General features: G+C 33.6%; 1 protein-coding gene across 7 annotated transcripts in view; it reads right to left on the bottom strand.

Annotated features, from left to right (window-relative positions):
* ANKRD42 (ankyrin repeat domain 42) overlaps positions 1-12,472 on the bottom strand; it is a 108,189-nt gene that overhangs the window by 22,604 nt on the left and 73,113 nt on the right. For 6 of the 7 annotated variants that reach the window (XM_074304574.1, XM_074304576.1, XM_074304577.1 and 3 more), the window contains 2 exons: positions 8,713-8,818; positions 5,307-5,482 (listed from right to left, as the gene is read on the bottom strand). The exons of the other annotated variant lie outside the window; for it this stretch is intronic. In XM_074304574.1, coding sequence (XP_074160675.1) covers positions 5,307-5,482; positions 8,713-8,818 — 282 coding nt within the window. The remainder of the gene's footprint in view (positions 1-5,306; positions 5,483-8,712; positions 8,819-12,472) is intronic. 7 annotated transcript variants of the gene reach the window in all.

Genomic DNA, 12,472 nt, shown 5'->3' with positions numbered 1-12,472 from the left:
AAGTTCAAATTTTGCACCTAATTAAAAGAAAGGATAAAGATGTAAAGGTACTCTATGTAATTACAACAGCTTTAATCTCACATAGTTCAATAAGATTTTGACTCTGAAATAGAGGAAATGTATAAAAGTAAAGATTATCACTATTTTTTACAGAAGTTTCAATTGTGTAAAAGACACCAAAACAGATGACAGAAAAAACCTATCTCTATGCCAAGCAGAGAAATACTGTTGTCAAGGACAACAATTTCATTGGTAAAACAATAAGCAGGTAACTTCTAAAAAGAGTAGAAAACAATGAAAAGGAAAACAATCTGACAAAATCTGACTGAGATCCAAATAAATCAGATCATGCCAAGAACATTTATAAATGAAACTGAGAGGAAGACAACAAATAGATGGGATTTGGAATAGAAGTCAGTGTTTCAAAAGAAATCTAGTCTAATTATCAATGATAAATCTATTTTGGAGACCCTCAAAGATCAATTTTCAAGATACTTTAATAAAGTGGAAGATAACAGTAATTTTTTTTAAAGAACATTATTATTACTATTAAAAAAATCAATAGGTCAAAGTTCACCTATGGGCCTTTTTTTTTTTTTTTTTTTTTAATTTCCATGAAAGCAATCTTTATTTATACTGGAGTATTCTTGAAAAAAGCATCAAAAAGGAGCTGGCAAGCTGTAGTGGATCATATCTTTATTGACTAAAAGATTAAAAAAAAAAAAGAGAGATTTCTTCTCTCTCTACCCTTTCTATCTCTGTCTCTCTCCTTCCCTCCCTCTTTCTCTTTCCTCTGTCTCTGTCTCTGTCTTTCTCTCTTTCTCCCCTTCTTTGTTTTTTGTTTGTTCTACACAAAAATCATTTGACTTTATACAACAAATTTACAGTCTTATTATAGACTCACCTCCCATAGTGTATATCCTATACATATAGATGATGATACAGATAGAGCTTTTCACCACTGTTTTAAAGGATGCCTTTATACAGAGTCCAGATAGAAAAGGGATAGCCTATTAGTAACATGTTCTTCCAGATAACTCTTCTATACAGTCATCATAACAATTACATTCAGTTCCAATGTACTGCTGAGGCTCTAGTCTTGGCTTACTTAAATCTACACAAGAAAAATCAAAGAGATGAAGAATGTCTATGGCTCAGACCATGGCATACAGTTAGAGGGGCAGAATGCGTCAGTACCAAGACATCCCTCTTAGATAGGCACTTGATAGAGATAATTACCTGGACCTAGAATTGATAGAAAGAGAAGGAAAAGAGCAAGTTGAATTGCATTTGGAAAGTTACATAACATTTCAATGATCCCAAACTTTTCTATGATATAAATATCTTTCTAAACCAGTAATCTCCCAGATATGCTGCATGATACATCACAATCTGCAAAAGATCAATTAATAATTATTTATTAAGCACCTACTGTGGAGGCAGCCTGGTGATTCAGTGAATAGAGCATTAGTTCTAGAGTTAGGAAGACCTGAGTTCAGATCTGACTTCCTATCCTTACTAGGTGTGACTCTGGGCAAGTCATTTAACTTCTGCTTGCTTTAATCCACTGGAGAAGAAAATGGCAAACCACTCCAGTATCTTGCCAAGAAAACCCACTGGCCAATATTGGCATCCTACAGTCCATTGGGGTCATAAAGAATAAGACATGACTGAACAACAAGCGCTTATGTGCCAAGCACTGTGCTGTGCTAAACACTGGATCATAACTATAAGCAATCCAGGAAGATAGAAATGCAATAAAGATATAATGAGTAAGATACAGTGTATTAGTAATTTTGACTTTTATGTAAGAAGTAGAAAAAAGGATATCATCCAAGAAGTACATGATCAAAAAAAAAAAAAAAAAAAGATAGTTGTATAGCAACGGCAAGGAATAAAAATAGTAGGACAGCCCAAGAGCTACACTTGAATTAATAATATGTTAAAAGATCCAGAGAAAGTCTTCTCATAAAATGGGAATCACCTTGCTGCCAATTTATGGCAAGAAATGTACAAAAACTGCATAGGTTAAGAAAGTATGGGTCTCCTGTGCCACTGGCAGCCATATCAACAGCAGCACAAATCCATAGAACTGTACCTGGCAGGGTTTACTCTGTTCCTAGGCTGTAATCTATAATAGAAAGCACCATGTTCTAATTTTTTTTTTTAAATAGAAATCTCTCCTACCACAGTATTCTGCAGAATCATCATCCATGTTTCACCTTTCCATGTGGATACAATTCCACATCCTGGGAGCCATCCTAGGTACACTACATTACATCATGCTAATGAATCCAAAGTTGGTACCTCTAAAAATTCCTAATTTCCTTAAAAACTCTGTTCAAATGCTACTATACAAGCCTATACTGATCCTTCTGACTGCTACTACTCACTCCTTCTACCTTTGCCGCCCATCTAAAAATGCCCTCCTATACACACACACACACACACACACACACACACACACACACACACACATTTATTTTGTATAACTTCTATATCTGCTTTATGTTTACTTGAGAGGATGTAGAAAATCACATATGTAGTATGTAGAGCATGATGTAGTACTGGGGTTAGCTAACTAATGCTCAAAGACCAAATGTGTTTCAGTACATCATTTTGGACCATTCTTAAAGCCATTCAAAAGCAAGTAGAGGGCTTCATGTGGCCCTGGTATAGTGGATAAAGTGCTAGACTTTGAAGTCAAAAGGAGTTGACCCAAATCCTTTCTCAAATATTTATTGGCTTCACAATCCTAGGAAAATCTTTTAATTTTTCTCATCTTGAGTTTTCTAATCTATTAAATGGAGATCATAACACTACCCACTTCATAATGATGCTGTGAGGATCAAATGAAATAATATATGTAAAATGTTCTGTAACTTTAAATCATTATATGTGTGTTATAATTATTATTAGTTTTCTGTAGTCATGTTGTTTTCCTCCAAGAAAAAAATAAACTCCTTGAGAGCAGAGTACTTTGTTATCTGGATCCCCAGCAACTAATGTGGTATCTGGTACACATTAGGCACTAAATACATACTCACATAATCTGCCCAGACTGGCCATATAAAGCAAAAATTCATCTCTTAGCTCTGACCCTTTGAGTAAGTGTCAAAGGGCAAGTCACCTAACTCTCTAACATTCAAATTTCCTTACTTGGGAAGATGAAGGAAATAATATTTGAGAGGCAATATGAAATAGTAGATTGCAAGCAGAGAAAGGAAGTCGTGGGTTCAAGTTCCAACTATTGTATCATATTTTAAATACTGGCCATGTCAGGACCCTGGACAAAACTCTTAAGACTATAAGGTCCTAAATAGCTGCAGATCTGCATTAGTAGACAGAATTTTCTCATCATGTGCTCTCTACACCAATGAAATCACAGGTCCTACCCAAAAAAACAAAAAAACAAAAACAAACAAACAAAAAAAAAACCCAAAACCCTATCCTTACATTAAGTGGTTGCTGTGCTCAAAGTGCTCTGAAAACCTCAGAGTGTTCTATAAAGGGGTGCCATCAGTATTACTATTACATAATATACTAAGGCTAAAGAGGAACCTTGGCTGCTAATACATCAAAACAATAATTTATCTACTGCCTTGAGCAGATAAAGCAGATAAACAAAAGTATTATTCCACCAATACCTATCATTCTCTTTACTATTAATGTTCTGTGTGAATCTATGAGACTTCCTTAACTCTCACCTATTATAGTGAACACTTTTCCTGCTTCCAGCCTAGTCCTTGGATTTGTTACCCTAAGAACCCTGGCTTGACATGTTTACTTTAGCAAAATGTGATTTGGATGCTGCTCTCTTTCTCCAAGATTCTTTAATTGGAACTCGGTGAATTGACTTATTTCCCTGCCTTCTCAGCCCCATTCTCCTTCTACTACCATCACCATCACTCAAGGACAGCAGAATATCTGACAATTGCTTGCCTTGAGAATCAAAATTTCTTAGTTAAATAAAAAGAAAATATTTCCTGAAACTGTAAAAGTTGCTCTGATGATGATTCTAAGAAAGAAAATTCTCCTAATGGTTTAGGGCAATAGATTTACAGCAACATCAGCCAATGTGATAAGTTTCTCTATCCTGCTAATTTTTAATAAAAATATTATTTTTGGATACAATTAGTATTAGTGTTACAAATATTAATTCTGAATACTTTTATTTTCAATTTAAATTTAATTTTGTTTTTTCAGTTTGTTAGAAAAAGTTAAAATTTCTGACATGCTTTTTTACAAGAAAGGTCATGAAATGAACAAAAAGAAAAATTAAAAATATAGAAACATAGAATGCTTTGAGAAATTATTATTATATAAACCTAAGAGATCTTTAAGTTTCTTATTTTGTGAATCAAATAGCAAAAGACTAAAATTATTTTAGTAATGTAAAAAGAATTTCTAAATAAAGTATAATTTTATAACTTCAAATATTACTTTACAGTGGAACATAAACAGGAATATAAAAAGAAGTACATAATGTGACAGTTTTATTCCTAATGTGCCCCCAACATTACTCTCAAAATGAGCTCTGGATTTGAAATAAGAGTGCCTGGGTTCGAATCCTGGTCTTGTCAACTAGAATTTAAATGACTCTGGGCAAATTACTTCCTCTCCTCAGGTCTCATCCATAAAATGATGTGGTTGGACTCTAAGTCTAACTCTAAAAATGTGTCACAACTGTGTGATACAGCAGGCTCTCAAATATTTATGAAAATAAATAAATGACATATCTTATAAATTGTACTCTTTCTCCTCCAAATCCTGTGAGTGTTATTGGGTCAATCTAAAATCTGCCTCTTGTAAAGCTTGATTTGAGCCATGCAACTTTAAGTGACTTTTCTCTTCTCTAAATTCTTAATCATTCTGCAAATAATCATATACTACTGTGTAACAACTCTTCCATTGTTAATTAAATTTGGAATCATTAATTTAAATTTTTTAAGTCTAGGAGAAAAAGACTTGAGAGCATACTTCAGTCCCCTCTCATATAACATTTTATATAAAGTTTACTGAATGAATGGATGTTTATGTATTTCCCCTCAAAAACTTGAATAATGGTCCCTCTGCCTTATTCATCTTTGTATTTTTCCCAAAGCACCAAAAACAGTGCATTGCATCCAGAAGGTACAAAATACTTTTTTTTTTAATTTGGTTGAACTGTGATTTCCTTAGAATCATGTCAAAATCTTTGCAGAACACAGTTACATTAGAGACAAAAAAGACCTTGATATAGTACTTCTTCAAGGCTAATAATACTGATGATAACAAAAGGTTTTGATAAAAGAAAGCAGGCTCACTTCGTGCATCTGTTTTTTCCGTTTCACTCTGAGATAACTCATTCTTTGCATCAGTGCTTCCTTCAACACCATGTCTTTTAAAAAACTTCACATCTTGGTCATCAATTTCAGTATGATCTTCAATTTCATATTTCTGTAACCCTGTTAAAAGTGACACTGCTGACAAATGGGCAAACCTGGAGACCAAAAAAATTTTAATTTAATTTTAAAATGAGGTGAATGTGTATCACAAACTGATGTGAGATATATGTTTGAATATCATAAGCTGATATGGTTCAAACTCATCATATTAAGAACTACTAACTTGTTCTAGTAAGTGCACTATACAATTAACTACACAAAATTTAGGTTCTCCTAATGACTACCTACCAGGAAATCAATCAAAAATGAATATCAAAGATAAAGTATAACAATCAATGACAATTTGAAGTGGATCAGGTGATAGCATAAAATTATAAGATACAAAGGTCAAATACTGTTTCCACAGTTTTATAGACACAATGATCACTGGGAAAGAATATTCTAATACTCTAATCACAAGATATAAATAAATGTTTTTATTAGTTTTCCTTTCCCCCCATAAATGAGAATTATTCACTTATAGAATCTTTATTCAACATGTAGGGGAAAAAAGTCATACAAAGATTGGAGATTAGCTGAATTTAAACATGTTTAGGTTAGAAAAGACTTAAGAATATAGTCCCTTATTATATAAATATGCGTATATATGTAGTGTGTGAATGAAAAGATGAAAATAGGGAAACATTATTTAGGATGTGGTTCTTTATTTGTAATATCTCTATAATAGAGGGGGGTAGGAGTTGGAGTGAGTATAGTTCCCCGTATGTGGATAACTAATAAATGAACATCAGTCACTATAATGTTGCTTGCTTTCAGCTAAAATAACTGAAGCAATTATAAAAATGTAGTTTCCTTAAGTTTTTTTCAAACTAGCCATAATAAGCCACAGATCAGACTAACCAATAGCTTCTATTAAGATCAATGTCACTTACACAAAGTTGGGTCCTCATTGATGTGATCTATGATGTAGGATTTGGCAAATGATGACAAAGTTTCATCATGTGAAGAATTCACATTGGCCAGTCCCTTTGGCAAAAGGTAGATTTATTTAAAGGAATAGGTTACAAACAAAATGGAGGGTTAAAATAGACACTGGGAATGGTAGAATGGGAGAGGATATGAAAGACAAGTTCCTCAGTAGAATTACAATTACCCAGTAGAGAAGGAGCACCCCTTGAGGCTGGGGCATGCCTTTAGTTGGCAGGTTAAATCCTGAAAGTGTCTCAGCACCCCAAAAGAGTTAGGGGTTGGGAAGCATAGTGGCATTAGAGGTGACACCACTTGCATGGGGAAAGAGAGGTAAGGAGAAAGACACCATGGAGCAGAACAGCCAGAGGATGGCTTACAATTTTATTTCATAGGGAAAATTTAACCTCATTGACATGACTAGGATTCCTGACAGGACATGGTAAGGTGAGACTATCTAAGCCCTCTACAGAAGGTGGGTCTCAAGGGTTTGACATAACTTGGATTTCAGACTAGATAATGGCCCTAGAGAGTGGGACCATGGAACTAAACTGATTTTTATCAGTGCTTTCTCCCTGCTTGCCTCAGAGATCAGTTCTTTAGTTTTTCTCTATCAAAAACATCATTCAGCACTTCATCACTCACCAGAGTAATGCTTTGGGGGATTAAAAATGTAGGAAAGCTAACTCTTAGGGAGTAATGAAGCTTACTGAGTCAGCTGTATTAAGACTTAGGTATTCATCCTAGCCAAGAACTTTTTCACAAAGCCACTTCCTACAATTGATGTTCGATTTAGATCTTTTCAACTTTGTCCCAACAGTTCAATTTCCTTTATTTTCTATTATGAGCTTATGGGTCTTAATTTTCAAAAGGTTTTTGGTGGTTATGTTCATTTTTTCACTCAGCTGCATTTAGAGAATTTTGCTGTTAGGTCAAAAGGACAGCATCTAATTATTTGTATTGTAAAGGAAAGGAAGATTAAACAGGTGAGGGTTATTTGTGATTAGGAGTACCCACCATCTGCTTTCTGCCTCTTTGATTTTGACTAATATGACTATTATAACCTTGAAAAAGGAATGTGATATGACTGACTTCATAAAAGAAATCAAAAGGAAAGGGAGTTGCTTCCAAGGTTAAATATTTTAGTATTTTACCTCCAGATTACCAGCTCAATTTAATTCCCCTTAATCAAAGATGACAGATGCAAGTTTCCAAATTATTTTTGAAAAGAAGAGAAAAATATATGTATTAAATGCCAAGGCGTAAGAATCTACTCTAGTGCATAATTATCTTACCCTTTTTAATCTAAAGCTTTTTTAAAGATCAACTGTTATAGCAGAAACATTAAGCTATCTCCTGAAGGCTTATTACTGTAGTATTTTGCTTGTTATTAATAATTGATAATTTAATTAATAGTGTTCATTTGCATCATTATTAATAATATTGTTATCAAATATATTAAATAATATATAATTATAAATATATAATAGTGAATATATTAAATTATATTAACACAATGCTTAATCAATAATATTAATTGTATTGATTCATGATTAATAAATAATTAATAAGTCTTATTAATTAATTAATTAATAAGACTTATCATTGCAGTACAGGTGCAAAGGGTAAATCTCACCTTCAAATTTTAGATCCCATCATGTAATTTGTATTCTAAATTCTTTGTTATCACCATTTCTTCAGTTCCACAAAAAAAAAAAAAAAGGAAAGGAAAGGCCTTCCATAACAAAGCATTTAGTTACTTCTCTTTCCTCAAGGAAAGATATAAGACAGAAAGGAGAAGAGAGGGAGTTTGGTGAGAGAGTATAGCTTTATGTAAACTAGTATCCTGTTTTTGCCAGGTTAGCTCTATCCAATTCCAACATGAAGTGGTAAAAAGGATGCAGTTAAGCAGGGGAGCAAAGGAAGATATCTAGGTAGCTTTGCAAACCTCTTTGCTTTTTGACAATTCAAAGTGTAGTTTTATTGGTTAATTCTCTAAACTTCAAATGCACTTAAATCCAAATTCAAGTATAAAAATATACCTCAAACAAAGTGTATATAACTTTTTCATACCAACATCCCTTCACATTAGAAAATAACTGATTTGGAAAGAATTAGGAGGAGGAAGAGGGAAAGAAAAAAAAAAAAGGAGGAGGTAGAGAAGAGGGGAAAGAGTGGTTAGAAGGAGAAGGAAAAGAAGAATTAGCCTTGTAAGGTTGCTAAAGAGCTTTAAGTATATTAGCTTAATAGTCTTTCATTCTTTTTAGAACAAGTTATCTGTTAGCTTTGAAGAGTACATAGGAGAACAAATATAAAATTTAGAGGAAAAAATTTATATAAAATAAGTGGTCTTGAATACTTCTTAGCTGTGTCAGCTGCAGTCTCCCCATCTTTGTTGGTAATATTAATATCAGCTCCCATTTCAATCAGCCACTGCAAACATTCTATGTGACCTTGACTAGCAGCTAAAGTAAAACAGAAAACATAACAAAGAGGTAGTTACTGATTACTGAATCAAACAAACAAGCAGTTATGCTTTCTTTTCTTCTAAAATGTGAGAACTTCTTTGAAAAGCCTCATTGTGCTATGAAGATGATCCTGAGTCCTCAAAGGCTTTGCCAATTATACAAGATTTGACAGGTCCTGTTATGTTGAGAAGGCTTCAAGTATAAGCAAGGCCCTTAACTGTGAATCTGTCTTCCAGACATAGTATGGAAAGTATGAAAAAGCCGATAACCACAAAATTGATCACCAGGTGATAACATATAGCATTAGTTTTGGACATAAAATGTATTGAAGTACACCTACATGGAAGGTTTACAATCATCACTAATGGAGTAGCTTCCAAACCTATAAAATCATGGGGGGTTTTGAAGTATTGAACATAAATAGCATTATATATGTGTGGGTGTGTATACACATTTTGTATATATTATATGTATATCCATGTATATGTTTATGATGTATATGGAAATAAGTCATATAAAAAAAAAAAATGTGTTTCCGTTTGTGCCATACTGTAAATAACCAATCTAAACAGAGTTTGAAAAAAGCATAAACAGAGCTTCCTTTTCCACTTGTGGCTATAACTCAGTACTGAGGGACAATATTTTTATTAGTTGCTGAGTAGGAAAAGTTGATGCCTCAGTGGTTCTTACCCTTGTACTCTTTTCCTTCAACCTTCCAGGTAGCATCTTGAAGCCCCAGAACTTCCCACAGAGAGTGGCTATTATGTGGCCCTACGTATATGGCAACTGGCCAATGTCTTGCAGGTAATCCTGGTCCTGAGGTGTCAGTTGCTTTTTTCCTTATTTCAGGTAAATAAGTTTTGACCCCAAGATGGACATGTCCAGAGAATTCTGAACACCTCCAGCATTCAAGAAATTTAGTGTTCCTTTGTCCTTTGCTGTGAGTTCACTGGTATCAAAGGGGAGACATCACCAAAGAAACTCCAAAGAATCGTGGAAAAGATGACCACTAGCAGAAGGATAATTCCAAAATATGATACAGTTTATCATAAAAGAGCATAGCAGAAAACACTGCACACAGTGACAACAATATTGTACAATGATCAACTGAAATAACAGCAACTACACAAAGATCCAAGATAAGTTTGAAGGAAAAATGCTATCCACCCTCAAAGAAAGAACTGATGGAGCCTGAATGTGCATCACAGCATACAATTTTTTAATTTTTTTTTAATTGAATACCTATTTGATAGCTCTACCCACTGCTAGTTTTATGTTCTAACATTTATGATAGACTCCTAGCAGATTTCAACAGTCATAATAAGTTATGTTATTGATTGTTTAAGTTTTATTAATGTGTGCTAGGAATCTTTTGTGTCTATTTGCATTTATTTTGTGAAAGTACATAAATATCTATTTAATACTTGATTCACACTGTAAATTTAGTGCTTTTCTACTCTCCTGCTCTTAGACCTGAGACATAAATTAAAACCCAAGTTAGAAGTAATTCTTCCTTAGAGAGTTAAATATATTAAGCCAAAAAAGTATTAAAGGTGCATAGATTTACTTGTTAAGAGAACATTCTTCCCAAGACTAACTCTAGCATGAACTGTTTGTAGTTCTAGAGTAAATGGACTTCTTAGTAGTGAAGGAAGCAGGCACTATGTGTCAGCCCCTTAGGCATGGTTCTAGTTTTTAAATTGTTATACTAGGAAGAGAGAGAACACATGCCATGAAACCTCTACTCAGTATCACAGAGGAATATACTGCATAGTTGAGTGCAATCCTATTGAGGGAAAAATTTTTTTAATATAATTAATGACTTCCCAGCATTCCTACTAAGAAAACTGGAATAGGGAGACTTCAAAAGGAAAACACAATAAACCAAAAGGAACAAAGTAAAGGCAAACAGGTTTGGAGACCATGAAAGGGGAAGAAGAAACTATCAGAGTAAATGAAGAAACAAAAAGAAACCATCTATGAACTTTGGTATTAAAACAAACAACCATAAAGTAACTGTCCTAAAAAAAGATATGTGAGGAGAGAGATAATGATATCATATAACTGAGATGCCACAGGGCAATTTTATTGAAACATAAAGATGAAATAGAGCAAGAAATTGCTTAATTTTATTTGTATCTAAACCAAATAAGGAAAGTTGTAAAAATAATAATAAATTAAAATAATAGAAAATAGAAATATAATGAAGGAGGGGGTCTAGGCAAGGAAAGGGTAGAAGAGAAGAAAAGACAAAGGAAATGTACAGAGGACTCTGGAAATGTGATGGAGTAGGTCAGAAAATTCCAAACTCTCCAGATTTCCCTCATAAACAAGACAGAATTGAGTCTCTGAGATAGTACAGGATTTTAAAAATAAAATTGGGACAGAACAGTGGTCCTCCTGTACAACAGGAGTCTAAAGAAAGATAAAGTCTGGCCTGTATGAGATGTAAACACCTCCAGGCTACTTCAATGAAACAGTAAGTGGCAGGTCCTTGTACCAGCTGGTTCTGAGGTAGCCTCAACCCCAGCCACAAGAATTTTCCCTTTCCAGACAGTGTGAGAAATCCAATGTCTAAGTCCAGGAAGACTAGAGAAAACTTCTGCTGATAAAGAATGCCAGACCCAGTTATGCTGCTAAGATATGGCATTTGGCAAGAAATAACCAGCCAGACCAGGTGAGTGCAGCAACAGAGAGGCAAGGATGCTGCTGGCTGGGTCACTTATAGGACAGAATTCTTGGTTTGGGATTCCAGATCAGAGGGGAGAACTGAAGACCTGAAATCAGAAGTACTATTCTCCATTCCCCAAGAGATGATGACACCAACAATCTGCTACTTAAAAAAAAAAAAAAAAAAAAAAAAAAAAAACAAGCAGGCAAAGGAGAAAGAACCCAACCACAGAGAGTTACTATGGGAATAGGGAATAAGGAATATTGAGGTTCATCTTCACAGGAGAAAAGTGAAGTAAAAAAAGCCTTTCCTACACCAAAGAATATTGTTAAATGGTCACCTACACAAAAAGAATTCAAAGTACTTATATTAAAAAAAATTCATAGAACTCAAAAAAGACTTTAAAATTCAAATAGGAGATATGGAAGAGAAACTAAAAAAAATAAAATAAAATAAAATAAAATAAGAACAATCCAAGAAAAACAGGAAGATTATTAAAAGATAGTCAACCAGTTTAAAAAGGAAATCCAGAATCTTAAGAAAGAAAATGAATGCTTGAAAACTAGAACTGGACAAGGGGAAACCAGTGAAGTTATAGGAGACCAAGAAATAACACAACAAAATTAAAAGAATGAAAAAACAGAAGAGAATATGAGATATCTCATTAAAAAAAAATAACAGATCTGGAGAATATATATAGATAAGAAAACATGAATAATTGAAATAATTGAAAGCTACAATTAAAAAAAGAATCTTGATACAATACAAGAAATAATTAAAGAACATTGTAGACATAAGGAAAAAAAATCCACCAATCACAATCTAAAGGAGATGCTATGAGGAAAGATGGAAGGAAGAAAGGAAGGAAAGAAAGAGACAGAGAAAAAGAGAAAAAGAAAGAAAGAGAGAAAGAAAAAAGAAAGAAAAGAAGACAAAAAAGAAAGAGAAAGAAAGAAACAACAATTCAAATTCAGCAGAGT

This window comes from Sminthopsis crassicaudata, chromosome 3 (assembly GCF_048593235.1).
Source record: "Sminthopsis crassicaudata isolate SCR6 chromosome 3, ASM4859323v1, whole genome shotgun sequence".
NCBI classification, from domain to species: Eukaryota; Metazoa; Chordata; class Mammalia; order Dasyuromorphia; family Dasyuridae; genus Sminthopsis; species Sminthopsis crassicaudata.
The sequence above is the reverse complement of the archived record's forward strand: the minus strand, read 5'-3'. Positions and strand labels throughout refer to the sequence as shown.